At 38.0% G+C, this 25,792-nt stretch overlaps 1 protein-coding gene across 5 annotated transcripts in view; it reads right to left on the bottom strand.

The window, feature by feature from the left end:
- The window catches only part of GPD2 (glycerol-3-phosphate dehydrogenase 2), a 141,739-nt gene that overhangs the window by 59,915 nt on the left and 56,032 nt on the right, over positions 1-25,792 (bottom strand). For all 5 annotated transcript variants that reach the window (XR_006712892.1, XM_045479883.1, XM_045479882.1 and 2 more), the window contains exons 3-6: positions 22,567-22,738; positions 9,488-9,612; positions 8,098-8,195; positions 6,600-6,763 (exon numbers count right to left, since the gene is read on the bottom strand). Coding sequence is in view for 4 of the 5 variants with exons in the window: in XM_045479883.1 (XP_045335839.1) it covers positions 6,600-6,763; positions 8,098-8,195; positions 9,488-9,612; positions 22,567-22,738 (559 nt within the window). In the remaining variant the exon portion in view is untranslated. The remainder of the gene's footprint in view (positions 1-6,599; positions 6,764-8,097; positions 8,196-9,487; positions 9,613-22,566; positions 22,739-25,792) is intronic.

The following is a 25,792-nucleotide window of genomic DNA, read 5'->3' as shown; positions in this document are numbered from 1 at the left end:
TCTTATATTTGTGGGACGAGTTATCATGCCCTTTCGACATTAGTTTTCTAAGACTCATCCACGTTGTTCAGTTTAGCTGAGTTCATTCACTTCCAATGCTGTTTTACTCCATTATGTGAATACACAGGTTATTTATTCATTGGTCTCTTGATGGATATTTGAATTATTTCCCTTTTGAAATTGTACCCTGTGCTTCAGTGAACTTTTCTGTACATATCTCCCTGTGGACATGTGTCAGAGTTTCTCTGGGGCACACATTTAGTAACAGAATTACTGAATCACAAGGTGTGTGTATGCTTAACTTTATTAGAAGTGTTTGCTTTCCAAAGTGTTTATATCAACTTACAAAATACATCATCTTATACTAAAAGCGAAACTAACCAATAGATTATTTTCAAATACATTTGCATAAGACAAAAAAAGATGACAGAGGATAATTAAAAAAAAAAAAGACTTCCAATAATAAAATTCATAATAGCAGTAATTTCTAGGAAAGAGCCAAGAGGATGAAATGGGGTGTATTCACAATTTGAAGTCACAAATAGCCTCAATGTATTGATAATATTCTTGGTTTTAAGGTCACTTGCGGATTCCCGGGTGTGTGTGTGTGTGGGTGTGTGTGTATATACTTTCTCTCTCTCTCTCTCTCTCTCTCTCTCTCTCTCTCTCCCTCTCTCTGTCTCTCTATATATATATATTACACATCTATAAGGGTGTGAAAGCTTAGTATATATAGATGTGTATATACATATAGATGTGTACATATACATATATAGAGAGATGTATATATATGTATACAAGTGTATACATATATATACATATATATGTATACATATACACATATGTATATGTTAACTATATTCTTTTATATGCATCAATATTTACATAATATTTACATAATTTTATACCTCAGTGTGTACAATAATAAGGATCTTAAAAAGAAGTTAGGAGCCTTGAGAATTATTGGCAAATACAACTACTTTACATTTTAAAATAAATTTATTATATTTTTTAAGATGGAAATAAAAATAAAAGCAAGAAACAAGTTTTAATGTATCATGCCAAATTTTGATAATGTTGAGGTTCCCAAGAGAATACTCCCTTTTTGTCAATAGTTTTTAGAACCCTCAATCAAAGTTCACAGAAATTGGACCTTGAGAAATGAAGGAATGGATTTGGTGATGTTTCCTCTTCTGGGGGAATTTTTCCTCTAGCTGATACATCTATCTTGAAAACATTCAAATTAGTCAGTTATCAAAGACTTAAAATGATGACAAATTACTAACCCAGTGGTTCAAAGAAGAAAAATTAAGTCCAGTATTCCCCAAAGTAAAGTAAACATCAGCATATAGCCCCAGTAAGTAATTTATTGATAAATTAAATACCTGCAATATTGTACTTATATATAGAAGTACTTGAACTTACATATTACAGACATTTGGACCATATGTAAAAACAGACATTTATAAGGCATTTGATAGCAAAATATCCAAGCAGACGTTCTAATATGTTCTTCTACACCCAGGAGATGGTCTTGTGCGCCCCAGAAGTCTCACACCATCAACTTTAGAGGTTATCGGAGCAACCCTACAAGGATTATATTAAGGAGCACATAGCCCAAACTCACAGAACAGGACTCTATTTTGTTTGTAAATCCCATTATTTGGTTATTTATTCAACCTATTTCTATTACTCTGAAGAAATTAATGTGTCTGTCAGATTAAAGTTGGTAACACCCAATCGGTTCAACAGCTGTATTTGCAAATAGGGTAAATGAGAATTAAAGGCACCATCTTTAGGTTTGACTTATGTTCCAGGGACTCAAAGGAAAAACAAAAACAAAAGCATAAGACCAAAAAAGAAGAAACAAATCACCTTTGTGTTATTGGGTAATTGATTTTTTTTTTTTTTAAGGTTTCCAAGTAGATAAAATCAACACCTTAAAAGACTTCTCTTTAACCCAGGATTTCTTTTATTTAAGCATACAACTGAGGGTGCCTGCCTAGAGGAGTAATAGTTTGTTCCTAACAAAAGAGTCTGGATTCCACAATATGCCTTTTGCTAGAGGCATCGTTCCCCAAAGCGCACAGCTAACTGCATCTCCTGCTGTACCTGTAACAATTTAATTGTAGAAGTCAGCCTAGTCAAGCATCTCCATCTCATGACTGGGAGACATGAAATTCATTGTCATTATTGTCCCTGTCATTTTGGATCATTATATCCTGCTGCAGAATTTTCCTCACTTCAGTGCATTTTTACCTCCAGGAGCCAGGGATTATAGCTGAGGTTGGGGTGGGGGCAGGACCGTGAACTACATTTACCTCAGGGGAGCCAGAGATTAAATTGGCTTTGCTCTCTCACGAGCTGAATTCATCTATTTGTATGCTGTTGAGTTTTAGGCTGGAATAAAAATGAATATTCTAGTGAAACCTGGGCTTTAATTCCCCCTTTGAAACATGGATATAACCGACTTTTATTTACATTAGGAAAGCTAATGTAATTTCCTGTAGGTTGCGATTTTCATATGTGCATAAGGAATACTTAAGGGCATCATTGGGTATGAAATAACAGACATCTCTCTCTGTCAGTGCCTTGATGCTCACAAGGAAGAATTTAAAGCCATAATTTTGTTCTCCAGTCTCATCTTATAGAAGCTTAATGGCTGTATTTAATGGTTTTAAATATTTAATGATTTTTTAATTATATCTCATGTTCTGTGCACTGGATTGGATAACTGGAGTCCAACTAGAATGGCAGCAAAGAACATACTCTGGAAACAGACAGACTGAAGTAAAGTTGACAGAGGAAGGCAAATAAGTTACTGAAGAAACCGGCACCCCCTCCTGCGCTGATTCCTATCTCATGGCATGCCGAGTTGCTCAAGAGTGTCATGCCTTAAATACTTCTGGCTGACTTAGGAGAGTTGGAGCAGCCACCATACTACCTGGTACCCCCTTACTAGAGGTAATGACCGTGGCCAGCATCAGCCGATGGCTCTCTGGTAGCAGAAGGCAAGAAACAGGTAAGAACCACCAGGATTATGTCTCAGTCATAAAACCAGTGAGTTGACTGTGTGTTTTCTCTAACAGAATAGATGAAGAAAATATAACCTGATCTGTCCCTTCCAATCCTAACTTTCATTTCATATAAATTTCACTGAGAAATTTGACATTTACTTTGCACTGAAAAAGATGGTACTTATTCCTCCATATGGGTGAGTTTGTTTTTCAGCACTTAACAACAAAATATGGCAATGGATCATACCTATGCCAAGCACATAATAACCGCTATAATTACTACATTTGAAAGTATGTGGAATTTATTTTATTACCCGTATTGACTTTTGTGGAGGAATACATTTTGCCTTAATCAAATGCAATGGCCATCACTATTTACTTAGGATGAACTATTCTTATGAATAATTAAGAAAAACTATGTTGATCTTTGTACATTTTGTATGTCAGAGGGAACACCTCAAGGCCCTAACATCCAGCCTTGTAGGAACTTTAAAGACTTTCTCAGCCACCGGTCTAAGGTAATGGCAATGTTTATTGGTTTGACTATATTTTCGTACTGTTATATTTTACTTTTCATTGGTGCTGAAATAACTGTATAATGAATTACTAATAAGAGTGTTTAGTTAGCCTAACTTCTTGTAGCATTGAGGAGTTCAATTTAATTACTTTTGCCACTTTTTCATAATCAAGATTCTCCCAAGTTGGGAGTTATAAAAATTATTATTTCTGCTCACTTTAAAGTGGTTAATTTTATGTTATGTGAATTGCACTGCAATAAATTATTTTTCAGTAAAAAAGAAAAAAAAAAGTTATTTCCAGCAGCCCAAACTCATTTTGACGTTATTTGGGTAATTTATTACATTCTTATAATGGTCAGTTATAAAGAAGATTTTTTCTTTTCTTGTTAAGAAAGTTTTACCTTATAAATTACAATGTATAGACCTCATTTGCAATAGTAAATGTTCCGGTACCTTGTCCCTCTGAAATACTTTGGTGACAGGATGATAATGTTCCTTTTTGGTCAAGGGGTAGGGCATTCCTTCCTTTCTCTGAGCACACACTTACTACACGTAATGCCCTTACTTATATGCTCCTTTCTACCTTACTTCCTCATTGATATTTAATTTGCTCATCACACCATTAGGTAAAACAGGAGTTGCTCTGTCAGTGAATACAGTCGTGAAACCATAAAACTATACTTTGTCGCACATTCTTGTTTTGCCTCACCTCAAATACAGGACATAGCTGGACCTGTATTATTTCAGAACAAGGATATAAATATAAATATAAATATAAATATAAATATAAATATAAATAATCTCAAATGACTAGAATATAATTATTTTATCCCTTCAAGATTTAAGATTTTTATAGTCAACTTTCAAATACCAATTTGAAATTATTTTAAATAATAATTTTTATATTTTTCAATAATTCTTGCCAAACTCATAATTTTGCAACCTATAAACAAGGTATGAAATCCAATTTTATTATATTTTATTACTTTATTTTATTTGTTTATTTATTTATTTCGAGAGAGTGACAGAAAGTGCAAGGGAGGGAAAGAGAGAATCCCAAGAAGGCTTCTCAACACAGGGGCTCTATCTCACAAACCATGAGAGGATGACCTGAGTAGAAATCAAGAGCCAGGCACTTAGCTGACTGAGCCACCCAGGCGCCCTAAAACCCAATTTTAGATTAAAGAAATTCTTCTCTTGCTTCTAATTAGATGATGTTTCTTCTGCACATGTGACATAAATTTCCCTTGGTTCCTCTATGTAGAATCAATAAGAATCTGTAAAAATCATAACAATATCAAACCAACAAAAAACAGGATGCCACAAATTCAGATGTGACATCCACTTATAGTCCTCTCAAGAAGATTCAGATATGCACAGGCTAAAAAATAAAACTAGTTAGTGTTTGATACATCACATGGTAAAGAAAATGACCAAGTATTTGAGAGGGTTTAACCAGGAGGGATGGGTAATAAGAGGCAAAGGGCACAAACACTTCCTTGTCAGGATGGAAAGGATGTCATTTGCAGAATGCCTTCTTACTCCTCCTGGACCCAAAACCTCTTTAATATAATCACCCACTAAACTACAATGGATTAGCATTAAAGGTCTGATGCAGAGAAAGCAAATTCACAGTTAAGGTTGTCCTTTAACATGTAGGCTCAACAAGGGCACCAAAAAGTAGTTAAGTGCCACCGCCCCTCCCCCCCCCCCCCCCCCGTGGTGCTTAGATGCTGGAAGGCACTGTAAATTGTGAATTCTCTAGCTTTTAATGTTTGTCTAAGACCCTTAACATTTTTCCAATATTGTTGCTCCTAGGACATTTTCTTGAGTTTGTCCCTGTTGCCCCCTCTGCACATATACATTCTGCATTCATACATGAAGCTAGACAGACAGCTAAATTGATTCAGAAATCTAACACTGAGAAGAAGAAAAAAGGTGGGGGTAGGCTTGAGGATATCCTATAATATAAAGTGTAAATATCAAAGTCCCCTGAAAACATACAAACAAAAAGAACAGAAAACAACAACAACGAACATTTCTTCATGCTAAGAGTTTAGATATGTAAGATGAAATACAAAGGTCACATAATGGGGTTAAAAAAAAAAAAAAAAAAACAACCCACTGAGCTATAGAGCCCAAGCTGTCTTTTGTGACACAAAATTTCCAAGATTTTTTGAACGTGTACAATTATCTGTGTCCAGCTATTTATTTTATAAATAGACATCCATCCCTGGACTATTCTGCAATTCCATACACCCTTTAAAACCATAGTACAATTTCACAAATGGCTTTTCCTGTTTTGTTTTGTGTTGCATTGTGGTCCATCTGGAGACATATTAAGTGGTTAAGTCCTTCAAATAAAAGTGTATAAAATTATATTGTTCACATATACCCATACCCACCCACACACACAAAGAATGAACAAGGAACACATGGCAAATGGATATTAGATAATGTTTCTGTTAGAAAACATTTAACAACAAAAAAATAAGCAATAAAAACTGAGGCTTTGGTTTAACAGATGCAACGTTCATCTACCTCATCACATAAATTATACGTTCAAGAATTGTGTCCTGTGCAAAATATAAACATGTCAATTTCAGCCCAGAGGGCATTTTTCTCTAGGTTTATAACCCCTTGAAAATAGAGGTTTCATCTAGAAAACCTAACAGATATTCAGCTGCTTTCAACATTATAATATATTCATAAGGCAAGTATTCACTGGCAAACGTGAAACAAATTAAATGGCATGAGGGTGCGGCCCAAATTCATAATGATGGAAAATGAACCAAACCAACCATGAGACAAAGTAGAAATCAAAGAAGAAAAAGAATACTCAAAAACTAAAAAATGTTAAAATCAAAACACCACGAGTAGTTTTTCAGCTAATATTAGACAAAGTGGTGTGTGTGTATGTGTGTGTGTGTGCCCACACGCATATGTGTTTGTATGTTGTAGAAGACCAGCATTAAAATTAACAATGCGAAACTATCTCATTAAGAACATACTATAAGGGTCATGAGTAAGAGAGAAGTGCCTTGTAAAAAGAAAAATCACATACCGTCATAATAGACGATTGCTCCTACCAGTTTGTCCTTCTGGAGCATTGGGAAATGTTCAAGGGCTCTCGATTTGCTGAGGACATAACTGCTTTTCAGGCAATTGCTTCCTGCAACCAGATCATATAGCTTGATTCCTACCCAGTAATAAGGTAGCTGCCACCACCTATGGCATAAATAGGGGGAAAGGTTTCTTGAGACACAGGGTAGAACATTCTAGAATGTCACTGTAAGTTACAATATACTTTGCATTTAAGAAAAGCAAAGTATATCTAGAGGTGTATTTGCTGCAAAGGAAACAGGAGGAACTACAAAACTGTTTTTGACACCAACCAAGCTGAATTATATAAGAAAATGAATCAGTGAGACTCTAAATGAATCATCCCTAAGGCAATGCTTCTCGACCTGGCTGCAGATGAGAATTCTCTGGGGAGAATTCTCATGAACATAAACATACATACAGATACCTGGGCCTCATAAACATAACATAAACATAAACATACATACAGATACCGGGGCCTCACGGGTCTAGAGACGAGAGTTGGGGGTCTGGGTGACTCTAATGTTCAACCAGGGGAGAGAATCACTGGCTTGAGATGTCCTAAACAATCTATGACAAAATACAGATGAAAATGATAAAATCTGTTTCTAGGCACCCCAACCTTCATGTGGCTAGCAGTTACATAATCCACTGTCTCATATTACCTATATTCCAATTTAAGGTGACTTAATGGACCAGCTCTAACAAAATCAGGAAAATTGGGTTTTATAGCTTACCATCCGACACCTCTGAACCAAACTTCGGTTTTGGCTAACTTGGTAATTTAAAAGGAGCCAAAATGGGGCGCCTGGGTGGCGCAGTCGGTTAGGCGTCCGACTTCAGCCAGGTCACGATCTCGCGGTCCGTGAGTTCGAGCCCTGCATCGGGCTCTGGGCTGATGGCTCAGAGCCTGGAGCCTGTTTCCAATTCTGTGTCTCCCTCTCTCTCTGCCCCTCCCCCGTTCATGCTCTGTCTCTCTCTGTCCCAAAAATAAAATAAACGTTGAAAAAAAAAATTAAAAAAAAAAAATATATATATATAAAAGGAGCCAAAATGGTTTAGGCTTGGAGTTGGTACATATTAGGTTCAGGTTTTGCAGCAAGGTACTTTTTAGCTGTGCATTTTAGTGTGCAAATGACCCTCTTCTGTTCCCTGGTACAAACACAGTCGCTCGTCTTTAGACTCTCAGTAAACTGGGGGAAGAAATACTAATTATAAATATAGAGGACAACCGCCTTGGCCTTCAAGATCTAGCCCTTAGAGTTGGGTCAGAAAAGGGCAATTTAGGAAAAGCCACACTTTTAAACACAACAAAGGCAAATGTTTGAAAAAGATTAAAGATTAGGACCAATTAAAAGTACATTAAGAAACGCACACTGAGGAACTATTTCCATTAAAACTGTGTTCTTCTATTGACCTCAATTAAGCAAATAGTATATAGGTGATATCAAAAGGCTTACTTGTAAACAGGAAGCATTATAGGCAACGGAGCTGATAAATGGGGAGCAATTTCTAGTAGGTTGGCACGCTCGTGAAGGGCTTCTTTTACCATCCTATACTGAAAAGCAAAACAGAGAAAATTAGTTTGGCAGTAACAGATCATAATATTTTCAAATGGCAAATAGACACCCTGCCAACTGATTGATACACAGAAACCTCTCTACCTCTGAGTGAGGATCGCTCCCTCCTAATCAAAGTTCTAATAATACATCATGCTGTCAACCTGAAAGATTTTTTAGAAACCTTAACTGTATTTGCATAGGAGAAAAACATGCTGTCAGAGTTCCCAGGTGTAAGATATTTTCCCGACTTGAGTTACAAGATTATTGTAACAATTTATCTTGCATTCTCTGTATTGTCCGCTTTCTCAGTCCTCTATAATATTTCCCCATGTAAGAAATAACAGATTGTTCAAATTCATGCTAAATATTCCCTTCCTGCCTCCACTAACACAAGCAGAGATAATACTTAGGAGTTGCACAGTATTTCACAGATTACAGAAAAGCGTTTGTCTTTACTCCTTTCGTCCTCGTTATGCGTCTCTAAAGAGCTAGCATTATTATTACTATAACACTAACTTAAAAATGAGAAAACTGAGGCTCATAGAAATGGAATAAATAATCTGGAACACATCACAAGTCATCTGATTCTAAGTCTTATGCTCTTTTCTTTGCATCCATCATGATGCCGAAGAGACACGTAAGAAAAGAGGACACATTCAAAACTGACAATGTCAAGTTAGCACTGCTCTGTTTTTCATGTACCAGAAGCAGATAGGGAGTTCAGCTGATTTTTTTTTTTTTTACCCCTCTGGGAAATGTCATCTTCCACACTGCCTTGGCAGTTTTCAAATGGTGGCAGACTGGACACAATAAAGTGTGACATAAGAAAAGCATGACTCAGAACATCTTCTCCTTAGGAATATGTCAGTGACAATACGAGCGTGTGATTGCAATTACAGTTAAGAGGATCAGTTGAACACTCCTGTATTACAACACTGCCCAGAAAGTAGCAATTTGGTAGCCATTGGCAAAACAAACAAATGAAAGAACAAAGAAACAATCGCAATTGTTAAGAGGCAACATATCCAAAAGTGATTTTGTAAATCTGCTATTTTGACATGCCTGTGTAGAAAAAGCCCCTGATCACCCATAAACATGATGCTACAGGAAAGAAATGACACACCCCTCCTGAAAGATACTCCAGCAGAATACACACTAAATAGGTATTTCCAACAGGAAGAAATGTTAAAAGCCATAAAAAAAAAACAACAAAAAAACATCCTGATTTAATTGGGTAGAAAAAAGCATAGTCGCAATTTTTTGTTTAACAACCAGCATACACAATTACCTGCTCAATATCCAACTTCATGATAGCCTTCTGAAGATATCTCACACCACCATGGATCAATTTAGTGCTTCTGCTGCTGGTCCCTGATGAGAAATCATCTCTTTCTACAAGGGCTGTTTTTAGTCCTGTGTAACCAGAAAACCAAATTAACTTCTTAAATTACACAATTTGTATGTAATTCATTAAAGGCACTTCTCCAGGGTAGAGACAATCACAAGAAAAATTACTCTGAACATGGATAAATTTGTATTCAAAGTGCAGTACACTGTCTATATTATAATGAAGAGATTTTAGCCTCGTCCTGGGGGAAAAGTCAAACCAGAACTAGAAGCATATTAAACTGTGAAGGAATCACAACTAGAAAATATGACGATACAATTTCATGGCAGTAACATACTCTGGGGCACTGAGAGGGTCAGAGGAGAGCCGGGCACCCATCCTGACCCACGTGGAGTTAAGGCAGTGCTGTTTGGAAGCCTTGAGGAACTCACCTTCATGCCTCACCCCAAGCCTTTCACATGTTCCAGCCCGTCATCTCCACCCTACTCTAACACATCATGCATAAGTCTAGACCAGACCTCTTATGTGTTGGCTACTATTTCTGGAATGCTGTTCGAGTGGGTATAAAATGGGAAAAGAGACCAAAGGTATCAAAAGAGAAAAGGAGGGAAGAGAATAACCTCTGGCCTTGAGGGATTTATGGTCTAAGACATAAAAGCACAGTATTATGGAATTACAAAGAAAAATACAAATACACCCAGGACAAATATACCCAGTGCAGAGTATCCACGAGGAAAGAAAAGACAGTATTCTTGGTAAAGGTGAGGCTGAGCAAAGATAGGTTGGGTTCTAGAAGTCATGTCTCTGCCCCTTTCTTTGAGGGTTGTGATAAATACCTGAGGGATGAAACTAGCTTTTGTTTGTTTTCTTTTCTTTTCTTACAGAGACTCCCCTGCTTCTTCCAGATTGGGTAAGACCAACAGTACTACAGGTGCCACATACAGGTAGAGATGAAACCCCCACACTTCAAAAGGCCCAAAGTATACATCAGCACCAAGCCATGAGGAGTTCTCCTGGCCTGGCATACTCTTAGGAGTTGAGAGAATGTCATAGAATTCAATTACAATGAGAATATGTAATGGAGCAGTGTGGGCTCACGAAGCTCAGATAAGAGAATCTGTGCATGTATTCAATTCAGAGCCATTTATTACATTTAATACCAAAGGGTCGTTTTTATAACTTTTAACAGTTTAAATATCTTACCCAAATGTCATCATAAAATCAGGGCAATTCCCTTGACTCAAAAGGACAAAATATTTGGAAACCACGGAGGGAAAGTAGAGAACTTTGATTCAAGGGCAAAACTGCTAATGCTCTAACTAACTAGCAAAATAACACAGAAATTAATAGAGATTACAGACTTCATCTGTGTGAAGCATTATGCCAGGCAAAGATCTGTCAACTTCTCAACCATGGAAACTCTATCCAATATGCTTAGTAAATTCAGTACTGGATGTATTAAAAAACAACAACAGGAAAATATATCAAGTTAGTACATGCATTTTAAAAGAATACTGAGATCCTAAGTTCCAGGTGAAGTGTTGGCATTAGAAATAATTAGGTGTGGGGGCACCTGGCTGGCTCAGTAGGTTAAGCATCTGACTCTTGATTTAAGCTCAGGTCACGATCTCATGGTTCATGAGTTTGAGCCCCACATGGGGCTCTGTGCTGACAGTGTGGAGCCTGCTTGGGATTCTGTCTGCCTCTCTCTGCCGCTCCCCTGCTCCTTCTCTCTCTCACTCTCTCTCTCTCTCTCTCAAAATAAACAAACATTTTTAAAAAATGAAATGAATTAGGCATGGACCAAGCTGTCAAGCAGCTCCCAGCCCAGAGAGAGGTTAAGTAAAGTGTAGCAGTTTTACAGGTGCTAGATTTGAAAATACAGAGGACTCTTATCTTACTCTGGGTCAGAAGTTAAAATCGGGACATAAACCTAAAACTGCATAGTCATTATTACATTTGTAATCTCTTAAGAATGCTCTCCCTTGGTGAGATTTTTCACCTTTCCTTAGTAAGTCCAACGGAGAGATCTTCTTCCAGCACTAAAATAGACCGTTTTTTCCTTCAACTGAAGATTAGATGAGGGAGTTCACTTTTATTTTTTTTTATTTTTATTTTTTAACGTTTATTTATTTTTGAGACAGAGACAGAGCATGAACGGGGGAGGGTCAGAGAGAGAGAGGGAGACACAGAATCCGAAGCAGGCTCCAGGCTCTGAGCTGTCAGCACAGAGCCCGACGCAGGGCTTGAACTCAGGAACCGTGAGATCATGACCTGAGGGGAAGTCGGACGCTCAACGGACTGAGCCACCCAGGCGCCCCAAGGGAGTTCACTTTTAAATGGCATTTAAGAGCCAGATTCTTTACACTATTGCTCCCACTTAACCTTGGAATCCCAGTCATGACACCAAGATGCCCACACCATGCCACACAGGGACATAATACAGAGGGAACCTTCCCATCAGCCATGCTTCCCACCTGGGCGTGCCCAAAGGTATCCTGTAGACTGTGGGAGAGGGTATCATAGACAGTCCACAGGAATCCCCACTTCCTAGCATGGAATGCCCTGGAGTGTGGGCTGGACCCGGTGCCTTGCTTCTAGCGAAGAAAAATGCAGCAATAATGGCATACCACTTCTGTGATTAGGTTACAAAAGACTGTGATTTCTGTTCTCTCTCTTGCCCACGCTCTCTCTTCCCCTCTCTGGCTAACTAGGATGAAACAAGCGGTCATGTTTTGAGACCACAGACGAAAGGAGCCCCCCCCCCCCCCCGGCAACAGGTCACAAGAAATCGAGGCCTCAGTCCAATAGCCAGGGAGGAACTGAATCATGCCAACAACTACATGAGTTGCTAGGAAGGACTGCAACCTGTTTGAGACACAGAGCCAGAGAACTCAGGTGAAGGCACACCCCCAGATCCCTGACCCACTGAAATTGTGTGATAGCAAATATTGCTTTAAGCCACTAAATTTCGGGGTAGTTCATTGATGGCACGATTCCCTATGTGTATAATAACTGTAGCTTCAGTGTAAGTTTTTAATTGTCCCTGGGACTGGGGTCTTCAGGAAAAGCCAAGTTTACAGTACATGGGTAGAGGAGAGGGAATTATCACCGGCGAGAAATGGCCTAAGCCAGAGAAAGGCAAGCGCTTGAGATGACCCCCTAAGTTTGAGGCTGCTTGTCACTCAGGGGCTGTGGACAACGGGAAGGAGATCCAGCGGGAGGAACAGTAAAAGGCAGGAATAGTAAAAGGGCCTTTCGTCCACACTGGGGATTTGGACTCTGTCCTCTGGGCCACTCTTTCTCACAAGCAAAGTATTATCTGAGTCTCCTCAAAAGGAAAATGCCTCTGAGAACATGGCTTCAAGTCACATATTGGTTTGAGAAGCAAATGCTTTGTTAGAAGGTACGAGATTTGGCATCAATGCCACAGAACAATGAACCGGATGGCTGTACTCAGTCACAAATTATGCATTTTGAGGAAAAGCATGCTGGTTGATTCTTCTTTTCTTATCATAAAAAAAGAATAATAGTTAATTTTTTTTTTTTTTCCCAGAAATTCTCAGATAGTCTTTTGAGAAATACTATTGTGCTATCTATCAGGGGGACCATCAAAGTGTTTGAAGCTAAGCTATCAGATTAATGTTCTAGAAAGATCTCTCTGTGGGGGTGGAGGGTCGGTCTGGAGGGGGAGAAGAACTGGAGGTAACCACTTAGGGGACATGTGTCATAAAGGAGGAGCAGGGCAATGAAGAGGCCAGCCTCACAAGGCAGAAATGGTAGCAGAGAGCGATGTGAAGAGAGAATTTTATGGGCTTGTGTCATCAGGCTGGATTTTTTTTTTTTTTTTTTTTTTTTTTTTTTCTTTCCCAAACTGACAGAGTGTGAGGCAGGGAAGCTACTCTAGGAATTAGCAAGCCATCTCATAGGATATTTCAGGATATGTAAGTGAGAGCTAACACTTTAAAGCCTCAAAACTGCTTTTGCAAGTATTGGACATTTTAAAAAAGTTATTCACATGTATTTATGTGAGAAACCCTAGTGAATACCAACAAAAGTTAAAACGGGCTTCTCTGTCAAACCAGGCTGTTTTGCTTGTCCTATTATTTCTAGTGTCATACCATCAACCCACCAGAATTTCTGGAGTGAAATGATACAGCTTCTTCCAGAGCAAAAAAAAAAAAAAAAAAAAAAAAAAAAAAAAAAAAAATCCCAGAAAAATTTAACCCCTAAAGTTCCAGCTATATTGATGTATTAAAGCACCGTGTAACCTAAAAGTATTACCAAAAGTTTTCAAAACCACACACACACATACAAACCCTCAGATATTTGGGAAAAAAGAAAAAATTTTTAGATTTTCAACTGCTATTATACACTAAATGTTTTCTCATTTTTGTGGGATGAGAACAATGGAATGAAGGAGGAGGAAACTGATGCAAACACAAGACATTATTAGAAGTTCTAACAGCTTCCCATAAATATATTTTTAACTGACTAACTGACTACAGCAAAGATCATGGAAGTTTCAAAAGCCTGACAGTCTTACACAGTCCTGTTATCTAATATGTTACTTTCTGTGCACCTCTCAAAACTCCAAAATTTCCCTCCCCTCTAAAATTATGGATCTGAACTTTTAAGGGCTTAGTTTTCTGATACTTTAAGGCAAGGAAGTGAAAAGAGAGTACTTTTGTGCTTTCTTAAGGTGAACGAACATATTTTTAAGTGATATTCAACGCTAACATTTAGTGTTCTCAGGTAAGATAATTAAGTTTCAAGGACATCCAAAATAATGTACCCACGCTTCAATCAACTGCTGGCTGCGGATTTGAGGAGCTCGGGAAGATCTTTCCTCCAAGTAGAAGAAAGAATGACCTCCCCACAGGCCAGCGCGATGCAGGGCAGACCTCTCTGTGCATTTACAGTAATTCAACTAAACTAGTTCAAGGTTTTATGAAAATAGTCTTTGTTTTTTGTTTGTTTGTTTGTTTGTTTCTTTTCTTTTTGGCAGGTACTTGTTATGGACAGCAGTGAGCTCTATCCCTGAGGAGATAAACCAGTACACTTACGAGTGGTACTGTTATTTTCTTTTTTGTTTTAACATTGATTGCTTTTAATACACATTCACAGGGGTTTCATGACAGTGGTGAAGTATTAATATTTGGGATGAAATTACTCTGAGAATCTCAGGTGGACTAACAAGATTAGCCACAGTGGAAGAATAAAGGCAACTGAAATCTGCCTTTCTGTCATCTTCAGCCCATCCCTGAGCAAGTTCAAATTACAAGGGACGCGGGGCAGGGGACTTGAACTAAAGAAGGCTCTTTACAGCTTTGTCTTTTCCGACCTGAGTGAGAATGTCTAGCTACCAACCACTTCTAACTAAACCAATTTGTGGCTCAAGACAGTTGGATGAACAGAGGAGTAATTACCTTCTAAGGGGAAGAATGGTGCGACATTTAACTTTCACAACATGATATAGAACAGAAGTATATTTTAATACCTTTTACTGATTATCTTATTATGCATGAAAACATGCTCAGTATAATAAATGCGGAGAAGTAAAGAGAACAAAATAAAACTCTCCTGTAATCGCACGGCTTAGAGATAACCGCAGTTGACATTTGTGAACATTTAAACGTTCACATTTTCTATGCATGTCTATAATCACATATGTACATTTTTACAAAAATAGGACATATTCCATTTTTTTCATTCAATGTTATTTATTGTAAACATCTCTTCATGTCAACATGTATTTTTCTATCGTTTCATTTTTAATGTATGAATAGTATTACATTAAATATTTACAATGATTTATATCCAATTCCCTATTTTTGAATATTTGGGTGATTGTATACCTACATTATCACAGATAGTACTGCGACATATTTTCATTTAAACTCTGCATTTTTAATTATTTCATTAGAATAAATTTTCAGATATGGCATTATTTAGATATTTTTAAATAGAAAGGAGAGATTAATGCCTGTGAAATGCATAGGAGAAGCACCAACACAACACACCAGTCAAAAAATTTAGACATCTGTACATTAGTACCAGAGCATATGTATTAAAGCCACATGCCCCATGAAGGATAAAATGATGTCATTTAAGGAAAGGAAAGTTTCTCTTTCTTTAGGAAAGCTTTGGGCATTTACCTCTGGACTTCAGAAAGCCAATGCCACTAATAAGACAAAGGACTATCCCAAAGGCTGAACATTTCATATGAAGGATCAATTTCCAAAAAAAATAAATAAATAACACTCCCCTCTACAGCTACAAAGTAATCCTGACTTCTTAATCCTTATAGTCTGAATACTATGCTTTTGGCCTAGTTTTTTTCCAACAATGAACGTTAGCATTTTACAGAATTACAGAATACTGGATTGATTATTTAATACCTATTGCTATTTTTACATCAGGAAACATAAACTATTAATGGGGATAACATGTGTGTTCCTTAAGTACACACAGATTGTAGAGCCACAAAAATGCATTCAGCCATAACATTAATCAGAATAATACAGTTATGAGGGAATATGGGAGTTGCCTGGTTGCTTCTTCTTTTTACTTTTTTATTATAAAAACCGCCAATGTTCAAAGAGAGGAGGTATAGGGGCACCTGGGTGGCTCAGTCGGTTGAGCGTCCGACTTCGGCTCAGGTCATGATCTCATGGTCCCTGAGTTCAAGTCCCGCGTCAGGCTCTGTGCTGACAGCTCGGAGCCTGGAGCCTGCTTCAGATTCTGTGTCTCCCTCTCTCTCTCTGCCCCTCCCCGACTCATGCTCTGTCTCTCTCTCTCTCTCAAAAATAAATAAACATTAAAAAAAAAAGTTAAAAAAAAAAAAAAAAGAGAGAGAGAGAGGAGGTATATCCAAACAATTTAGAGGGATGAAAAGAGAAACTAATATACCAATGGCTTCCTAGTTACACAATCCAGATGTAACCAGTGTTAACTATAAAAATGTCCCATCCACACTACCAGAAACTTTCTATGCTTATGAAAGTATACAAGCTATGTATCTTTTTGCTTTAAACACAAATACAATTAACAAACTCATTCTTCACAACTTGTTTTCCAACTTATGATACATATTAGCCATCTTCTCTGTAAATACTTATAAACTTCTTGGATAACTGAATGTACCCAATTTATTAAACCAGACCTCAGGTTTTTGCTGTTATAAATTGCTGTAAGTAAAATTTTAATCAATATGGCATTATGAGTTCAGCTTTGAACTCCTCCTCTTCTCTAAATACAGCAAAAATAATTTCTCTCTCTATATTTTTAAAGAATGTGGTTGACTCAAAAATAAACACACTATGGATCAGAAACATAACAGAAACTCAGAGCAGAGTAGTTAGGCCAAAAGCCCCTGCCTTGCTGGGCTCTGGGTCTAGAAACAGGAAAAGGCCACCCAGATTTCAGTTCCTGAAGGGCAAGAGGAACACAGGTCTCCCTTGCAGGGAGAGGTTAAGGAAGCCAGACGAACCAGCTGAACGCTGAGAACTGAAGAAGGGCTTTATCCATTATGAAGAGCAGTGGAGAGGCTTCGGTGACCACTGCCCGGGGCTGTGGACTACCTGCAGGGAGTTATCTGGGAGGCAGGAAGTCAGACCCAGAGAGCATCACCCAAGCCAAAGCACCCCCAGCTGGCTCAGCAGTTGGTCTGCAGGGCGTCCAGCATCAGCACAGAGCAGGAGCCTCAACAGGGCCCTGGGAAAAGTCTCTCTGATGGGACTCGAGGGTAGAAACAACTTTATGTATACAGTTTAAGGTGCAGAAACACACAGCGATACCAAAATGATTTAATATGAAGGAAAGGAAGGGAGGAAAAGAAGCAAAGTTAAAAAATGTTAAGTCAAAAATACAAAATAAATACACATGGTATCCCAGTAAATGGAACTGAATCAAATTCCACTTTTTTCTCTATGCTTAAATAGATAGACTCTTTCAATGGACTAAATTCACCTGGTTAAAGATAGATTCCAACAGGAATTAAAATTAAAAACTTAATAAAAAATAAAGGTAGATTCTACCTATTAAGCATTAAAAAAAAAAAAAAAATCCAGGGGTGCCTGGCTGGCTCATTCAGAAAAGCATGTGACTCCTGATCTTGGGGTTGTGAGTTAGAGCCCCATTTTGGGTGTAGAGATTATGTAAATAAACTCTAAAAAAAAAAAAAAAAAAAAAAAAAAAAACTAAAAGAATCCAGATACATGCTGTTTATTATAGGCATACTAGAGCAAAAGGATATGGAAAAGTTCAACACAATATGAAACAAACTCTGTCTCATAGGTTATATTTTCCCAAACTCACATGTGTTCTTTAGATTTTTGCCATAGATAAATTTTAATTTTTATGAAATCAGATTTAGCAAGATTTTCCAAAAGGAAAATGGCCTTTTTGGTGTCCTGCTTAAAAATACCTTTCTTACACCATTTTTAAAATATTTACATATACTTTCTTCTAATAGTTTTATGGCATTTTATTGTTAAATCCTTGGCCCACATGGAATATGACAAATAGAATATACATATACATATATGTATATGTGTGTATATATATGTATGCGTGTATATACATAAATACATATATATATTTAAATATGTATAAAAATCAGGGGAGGTGGATACTCTCACACCACTTATTAAATAACCAATAATGACAGATTTGAAATTCTGTCCTTATCATATTCTAAATTTTATGTATTTAGATCTATTTCTAGGCTCTTGGTTCCACTTATCTCTCTAGCCCTTTGGCAAACTATTTTAATTAAAGTAGCTTTATAATACACTTTAATATCTGATAGATCTCTATCTAATCCTTTATCATTATTCTTTTTTCAGAATCAACCTGGTGAATCTCATAGGCTTATTTTTCCAGACAAACTTGAGCCCAGTTTTTCAAGTCCCGCCCCCACCTCCTGTCAAAGAAAATCAGTACATTAATTAAAATTACACTAAACTACCAACAAATTTTAGTAGGAATGTGCAATCTGGTCCAACCAGTAGTGTTCAGGAAACAGCAAACTTCCATAGGTCACAAATCTACTGTCCTAAAATAGGATTTCCTCTTCCCTCGTGGCAGTAGAAGGCGGTAGAAGCAGAAAGGGGTGAGGGTGGCCAACGTGTAATTCCCAGAATGCACTGTCTTCCCAGGCCCTGCCTCTTCTGTACTTTCTCTACAACGCACACACTTCCTCCCTTTCCCAAACCTTTACTTGTACGGAAAAGTGTTACTGGTGTCTTTCATTAATGTCTGAGAACCTTGCGGCTCTCTATAAGGTTGTCACACTTGTCAAAGCTCACAAAGCTAGCAAGTGATGAAGCCAAGAACTTGATCCCACTGCATTCTAATTGCATAACCTGTGTCCTTAACCACAGGGCTATCCTGCGCTAGACGTGCAAGAACCGTAGTGAGAATTCAGGAACTACCAGCCAGATACCATTCGTAAACTGAAAGTAAATACACAGTTCTGAAAAAGAGAACTACAATTAATGTTTCCCTCCGGCAAGAGGCAGCCTTCTCTGGAATTTTAATTAAAAGCCATAAAGGCTAACTTTATAAATTCGATTTTAAACCAGAAATGTACTAGGTGATCCCTGATACATGTAGGTTAAGTCACATAAAAGAACAAAAAGAACTGGGGGAAAAAAAAAATCTTGAAAAACCCGAAGGAGTGATTCTATTTATTTTTTTTTTTTAATTTTTTTTTTTCAACGTTTATTTTTGGGACAGAGAGAGACAGAGCATGAACGGGGGAGGGGCAGAGAGAGAGGGAGACACAGAATCGGAAACAGGCTCCAGGCTCTGAGCCATCAGCCCAGAGCCCGACGCGGGGCTCAAACTCACGGACCGCGAGATCATGACCTGGCTGAAGTCGGACGCTTAACCGACTGGGCCACCCAGGCGCCCCGGAGTGATTCTGTTTATCAGATTCTTCTGGTCCCAGCTCTCTCTGGGGGCAGAGGGCCTTCACCTGCCCAGATACTAGACACGGTGTTAAACAGAGAAGCGATTTCTATTGTTCCTAGAGACTGACAGCAGAACGTGACAAGAACTGTGCATATTATGTTTATAAAATCATATTCCCAAATGCAACAACTGAAAATCGATTCCCCAGAAAATGCAGAGGGTAAGAATGCAAATAAATGTTCATTAGGAAGACTTCATGACTTCTTCTCTGCCTTCTATAGTCTTTTATCCATTACCAAAATTGCATTTGGGCACAGTATTTTATCAAAAAGCTTATGCAAACATTTCTATACAAGCCCTTTAACATCCAGTGGTTCCCCAAAACTTTGATGTCCTGAAAAATCTAATTATTACTGGTAACTTTAAAAGATCACAGTAATTTATTTTTGTCAAATGTGACTAAAGATTAATGGATACAATCAGGAATAATTTGGTAAAAACATATCAAATGCAGAGAAAGCAAAATTTGTTGTTAAGTGAAGCATCAAATATAATAAAAGAGCAAATTCCATGAATGAACAGCAACAATGCACAATTCATTAACCAAATGCCCATGATTATTTCACACTTCAGAGGGCTACTGATATGATCAGGAATTGTAGTAAAAGGATAAATACAGATTAACTTCAGTATGTCTATACAGTTTAATTATAAATCCTACCCCCCAACGGCTACCAGCATAATAAAAGAAATACAAACTAAGGTTTCCCCACCTCTTTTATAAGGAATATTCCACAGCTACAAAATTTCATATACATATAATAAGATATTCAATTGTTTTTAAAGACAGTAATTCTTAGCTGCTACTAACTACAAAAATTTAAAATCTGGTCAACATTCAGGCTCTAGGGATCCTTCTCTTCTCAAAATCATCCTCCACACCATCATCACCATCATCGCCATTACCCACGTCATCTGCTAATGCACCAGTTCATGTCCAGATCACTACCGAATATCCTTCCCTGCCCAAAGAGAAAATGTTAACTGTTCAGCAAATACTAACAAATCATATGCTCCTGCAGGACAAAACCACGGCGTATGAATCTTTTTATTCTCAGAGCTTGGTCAGTATTTGACTCAAACGGTTTCACTTTAAATAGAAACACAAAATAAAACAACAACAAACAAAAAACTTGAAACCTAAAGAATAATTAACTAGACTATCTTTGGGATGAATTCTTCAGCCATTAAGTACAATGAATACCATACACGTAAGAGTAAATTCCGCCAGGTATGAAAGGTAACTAAGTCTAAGATGGCTATGGCAGTAATTTAAGCTGAGAAGAATGATTCCATGTAATAAATTATTACCATCGAGTACGAAACTGCAATAATATTGAGCCTTACACAGTAACTAAAATAATCCAGACTCAAAATTCCTTGCAGCAGTGCCCAGCCCAATTGGATACATCTAAGGATACCACAAAGAACTTTCTCCAGGAGGACTGGTTCTAAAAGTCTTTTGCCTCCATGTTAATAAGGGCAGCTATAGGGGTGCCTGGATGGCTTGGTGGGTAGAGCATGCAATTGTTAATCTCAGGTCATGAATTCAATCCCCATGTTAGATGTGGAGCCTGCTTAAAATAATGATGATGAAGATGATGATGATGGCAGCTATAAATACTACCTATAATTTATTGAGATTCTATTTTGTGTGACAAGCACTATTTTAAGGCATCTTCATGATTACACATTTAATGCTCCCAACAATCATTCAAAGAAGGTATTTTTTCCTTATTTGGAAGACAAGGAACCCTCCAGAAATGAAGGAATTTGCCCAAGTAAATGCATGTGTGTAGTCACATCTATAAATACATCTGATAAAGCTGCTGAGCCAGGATATGTGCCCAGATTTCCGTGACCCAAAACTCCACACTAATAATACTCACAGGCAAAAATCAAATTATTTTATTAAATATATCATATGGAACAGCATTGGTGTTCCATACTAAAATTTCACTCTTTATATGTCATGTTTCCATTTTTTTTATATTTTTTTTTAAGTTTCTTTATTTAGTTTGAGAGAGAGAGAGCCTGTGCATGCACACTAGCAGGGGAGGGGCAGAGAGAGAGGGAGAATCCCAAGCAGGCCCCATGCTATCAGTGCAGGGCCTGACACGGGGCTCGATCTCACCAACCATGAGATCATGACCTGAGCCGAAATCAAGAGTCAGGTGCTTAACCAATGAATGAGCCACCCAGGCACCCCATGCTTCCATTTTAAAGAACATTTCATCATGTCTTTCCTAATGCTGACTAATAAGATACCTAAGAGAACTACAGGTTAGCAACAGTCTTTTCCATCATAAAGTCACATAAACTCGAGTCTCCCAAACTGAAGTCCATATTTCACTGGAAGAAACACTTTTAAGAGATACAAGAATAAGAAGAATTATTTTAATAGATTAACTCATTTTAATAAATCTTTTCTACCCTTCACTGACACACATGTGATTTTGGATGATATACGAATATTTTTATTTCATTAAAATGTATTTACTTTACGTGATTAGAAAGAAATAGCCAGAACATCAAATTAATGAATTCAAAGGAACTTAAAGTCTTTTTTTTTTTTTTTTAATTTTTTTTTTCAATGTTTATTTATTTTTGGGACAGAGAGAGACAGAGCATGAACAGGGGAGGGTCAGAGAGAGAGGGAGACACAGAATCGGAAACAGGCTCCAGGCTCTGAGCCATCAACCCAGAGCCTGACGCGGGGCTCGAACTCACGGACCGCGAGATCGTGACCTGGCTGAAGTCGGATGCTTAACCGACTGCGCCACCCAGGCGCCCCTTAAAGTCTTCTTTTTAAAGAAATTCATTTACGTGTAAAGCACAAGCTATGTTTAATTTTCAAATTGTGCAAGTGCCTATATTCAAAAAATACGAAGGCGCCTCACAAAGGATGGAAAATCAGGAAGTACAGCAGAAATGGGACTTCACTGGCAGGCAGCGCGTGCCGCAGGCTTGCCTGTAGGGGGGCGAGAGTGGAGGCAGACGAAACCTTTACCTGTAATATACCCATCCGCGCTGGGACTCACCTCTGGTGACAGCATCCAGGGCACAGCCACATCCCGTTGCTCCACCTCCAATGACGAGGATATCAAATTCCGCCGTGTTCTGCAAACTCAGTAGCTGAGCTTCTCGGGAGGGAGGCTCCCTGTTAACAGGTTCTGAAACGCACTCTGCTGCTTGCACATAGGCCAGGTTCACCTGGTGTAAAAGTCCACAGCCCACTGTCAGTTTTTCACGTGCAAAGCCAATGTAATACACCCCACGGTATACTAAAAGAAGAGATTTGTAATGGAGACAAGCAATACCATAGTCCACAGTCCACGTGGGGTTACAGGACCAACTGCCTTATGGAAAAGTCCTTAAAATCCAGGCGGTATTTTTTTTTTTTAATTTTTTCAACTTTTATTCATTTTTGAGAGACAGAGAGAGACAGAGTGCAAGCTGAGGAGGGGCAGAGAGAGGGGGAATTACAGAATCCAAAGCAGGCTCCAGGCTCTGAGCTGTCAGCACAGAGCCAGATGTGGAGCTCGAACCCACGAACCGTGAGATCATGACCTGAGCGGAAGTCGGATGCTTAACCGACTGGGCCACCCAGGCGCCCCAAGGTGGTATTTTTTTTAAATAAGTCCCCACTACTTAGGCATGGAACACCTGATTCCAGACTCAATATCTCAACTGCTTGCTTTGGTTTTATAACTAGCCAAGTTCAACTATTCCCTACACTGTACAACAATTCCCAAATACCTAGTCTAAGATAATTTATAGGAGAACATAAGGAAATGTTTTATCCCGTAGCAATAATTCATTCAGATAACATTTAAAAGTGTTGAAAGGAGGAGGAAAAAAGCACTTTATGCCCTTCTGCAATTTCTTAAAAGTATATGTTCTTTATTCCTTGATTCCTCTGACAAAAATAAATTCTAGAGCTTGGACGTCTATGAGTTTAGGTCACTATAATTAAAAACGAATCAGTTTAATAGAAGTTGTTGTCATGTTTAAATAATCAGCTATGGCTGGGGTGCCTGGCTGACTCAGTCGGTTAAGCATCCGACTTCGGCACAGGTCATGATCTTGCAGTCCATGAGTTCAATCCCGTATCGGTCCCTGTGCTGACAGCTCAGAGCCTGGAGCCTGCTTCAGATTCTGTGTCTCCCTCTCTCTCTGCTCCTCCCCGACTTATGCTCTGTCTCTCTCTGTCTCTTAAAAATGAGTAAGTGTTAAAAAAAATTTTTTTAAATAATCAGCTATGGCCAATGGAAATAATATTTTTTAAGGATTTTAGTCAGAGGTTTCCCCTTAAAATGTTTTAATATAAAATTATAGAGTGTATATATTTAATATACACTATTTCAATTTTTGAAAGCTTTAACAATAAAATAATTAGTGTCAGCTCTAACCTCCCCGCAAAAGATAATGACCTTCCCTTTTTCTAGTTTTTCTTTCATTAGGATGAACGTTGTTATCCTTAATAAAAAATGATGGTCTTAAAAAAAAAAAAAAAGTAGCTACCAGAAGTTACAGTGAAAAGCCTAGAAAAATAGATAAGTAAAATGTGAATATTAGGTTTGATCACTATAATGAATAGTGCTGGCCAGTGCTGCTGTAACAGTTACTTATCCACAGGTATGTGATTTGTATTTTTCCTTCCTCTAAATCACAGCATCAGCGTGATGCTAGCAATGTCTTCCCGATTCTGTTGAAGGGACCACATACGAAGCTCGGAACCACAAGGCCCGAGCTTGTTCAAGAGAAGGTGATCCTAATTCCACCCAAGATATTGTTCTGATAGACGATTTTTTTATTCATTTAAATAAAATAAACCAAGCTGTTTCTTAAACTTGAATTTAGTTATTGTTGGGCTTAAACTTGAATTTAGTTGTTGTCGGGCTGATTGGATTTCTACAAAAATAAATCTAGAAGCCACAGGGTACATTGAAGGAAACCTGGGTCACAGGGTCCTAGCTCAGGTCTTAGCACTCTTGTGTACCAGTATGTGACTTTCGGCACATTATCTCTCTGGGCCTTGGTTTCTTCATTTGTAGAATGGGATAAAACTCCTGTGATGTCTCTAGCTCTGTATCTCTGAGTTGTCCTCAGTCTGAATGGATTAATGATATGAGCGTAGTTGGTAAACTATAAAGTACCACCATAAGGTTGTTGTTATTACTGTCATTAAATAATTTAATCCTTTAATGGCATATAAAAGGGAGCTTTCAAAACATATTTTGCTAAGTATCATAAAAACAAAAGCTTATAAGCAGGTGTCATCATTTTCAGGCCATAATTCAGATGCAAGTCGCAAAAATCTTACTCTCCTTTATATAACTCCTCCTATTATCTACTAATAGCCATTTCCCCATGTCACATTTACGTACATTTAAGGTAACCAAAGAAATGTAACTGCTATGGTTCTGTGGGGAACACGATATCTTTCTGTCATGGGCTTTGCTTTCTATCATCAAAGAAGGAGGAGGAAAGACAAGAATAAGAGAAGAGCAAGAAAAAGGAAGAAAGAGAAGAAATATATATATATATATATATACACATATACATATACATATATATATATATATATATGCGCACGATATACATATATAAAAGTATGTAGAAAGAACAAATGCCAAAGTAAAGCAAAGAGGCACCAGGCCATAACCATCCTGATGAGGGAGGGAGGGTCTTTCATTTGAGGATTCAACTGGGCCATGGCAGATGGGTAGGACGTGGACATAAGACTGACAAGTAACTAAACTGCCAGAGCATTTTCACACATCAAAAACATCAACAACAACAACAAAAAAATTCCTGACATTTTCTGCTTGGTAAGTTTTATAGAAATACTCGAGAAATAAGTTTAAGGACTATATCATGATATAAGTCATTAGAACTTGGTAATACTAAAAGCCCCCTGTTTACTCTGCCAACAAGTCATAACTGTGAATATTAAACTCAACTGAATTTCCTCAGCAAGCAAGCCAGCTCTGATGGGCACTCCACCTGTTTTGTGGCCTTTGCGCTCCTCGAACTGCACTGTTGCTCCATTTTGCCCCTTGTCTCATCCTTCCCCCCAGTAGGCTCTATCCTGCCTCACCTTAAAAGTTAAAAAAAAAAAAAAAAGTTTCTTACATATGCTTTTACCACCCTAAAAATTCTGGAAAGACCCGTATACCCTTGCTTTTTCTACTGCCTCACCTCCTACTCTCTCAGCCAACTCCTCAATTCATTCTAATCTGCATTTTCACACACATACCACCA

Source organism: Leopardus geoffroyi, chromosome C1 (assembly GCF_018350155.1).
Source record: "Leopardus geoffroyi isolate Oge1 chromosome C1, O.geoffroyi_Oge1_pat1.0, whole genome shotgun sequence".
Lineage (NCBI taxonomy): Eukaryota > Metazoa > Chordata > Mammalia > Carnivora > Felidae > Leopardus > Leopardus geoffroyi.
Note: the sequence above shows the minus strand (reverse complement) of the source record. Positions and strands in the feature narration are given on the sequence as shown.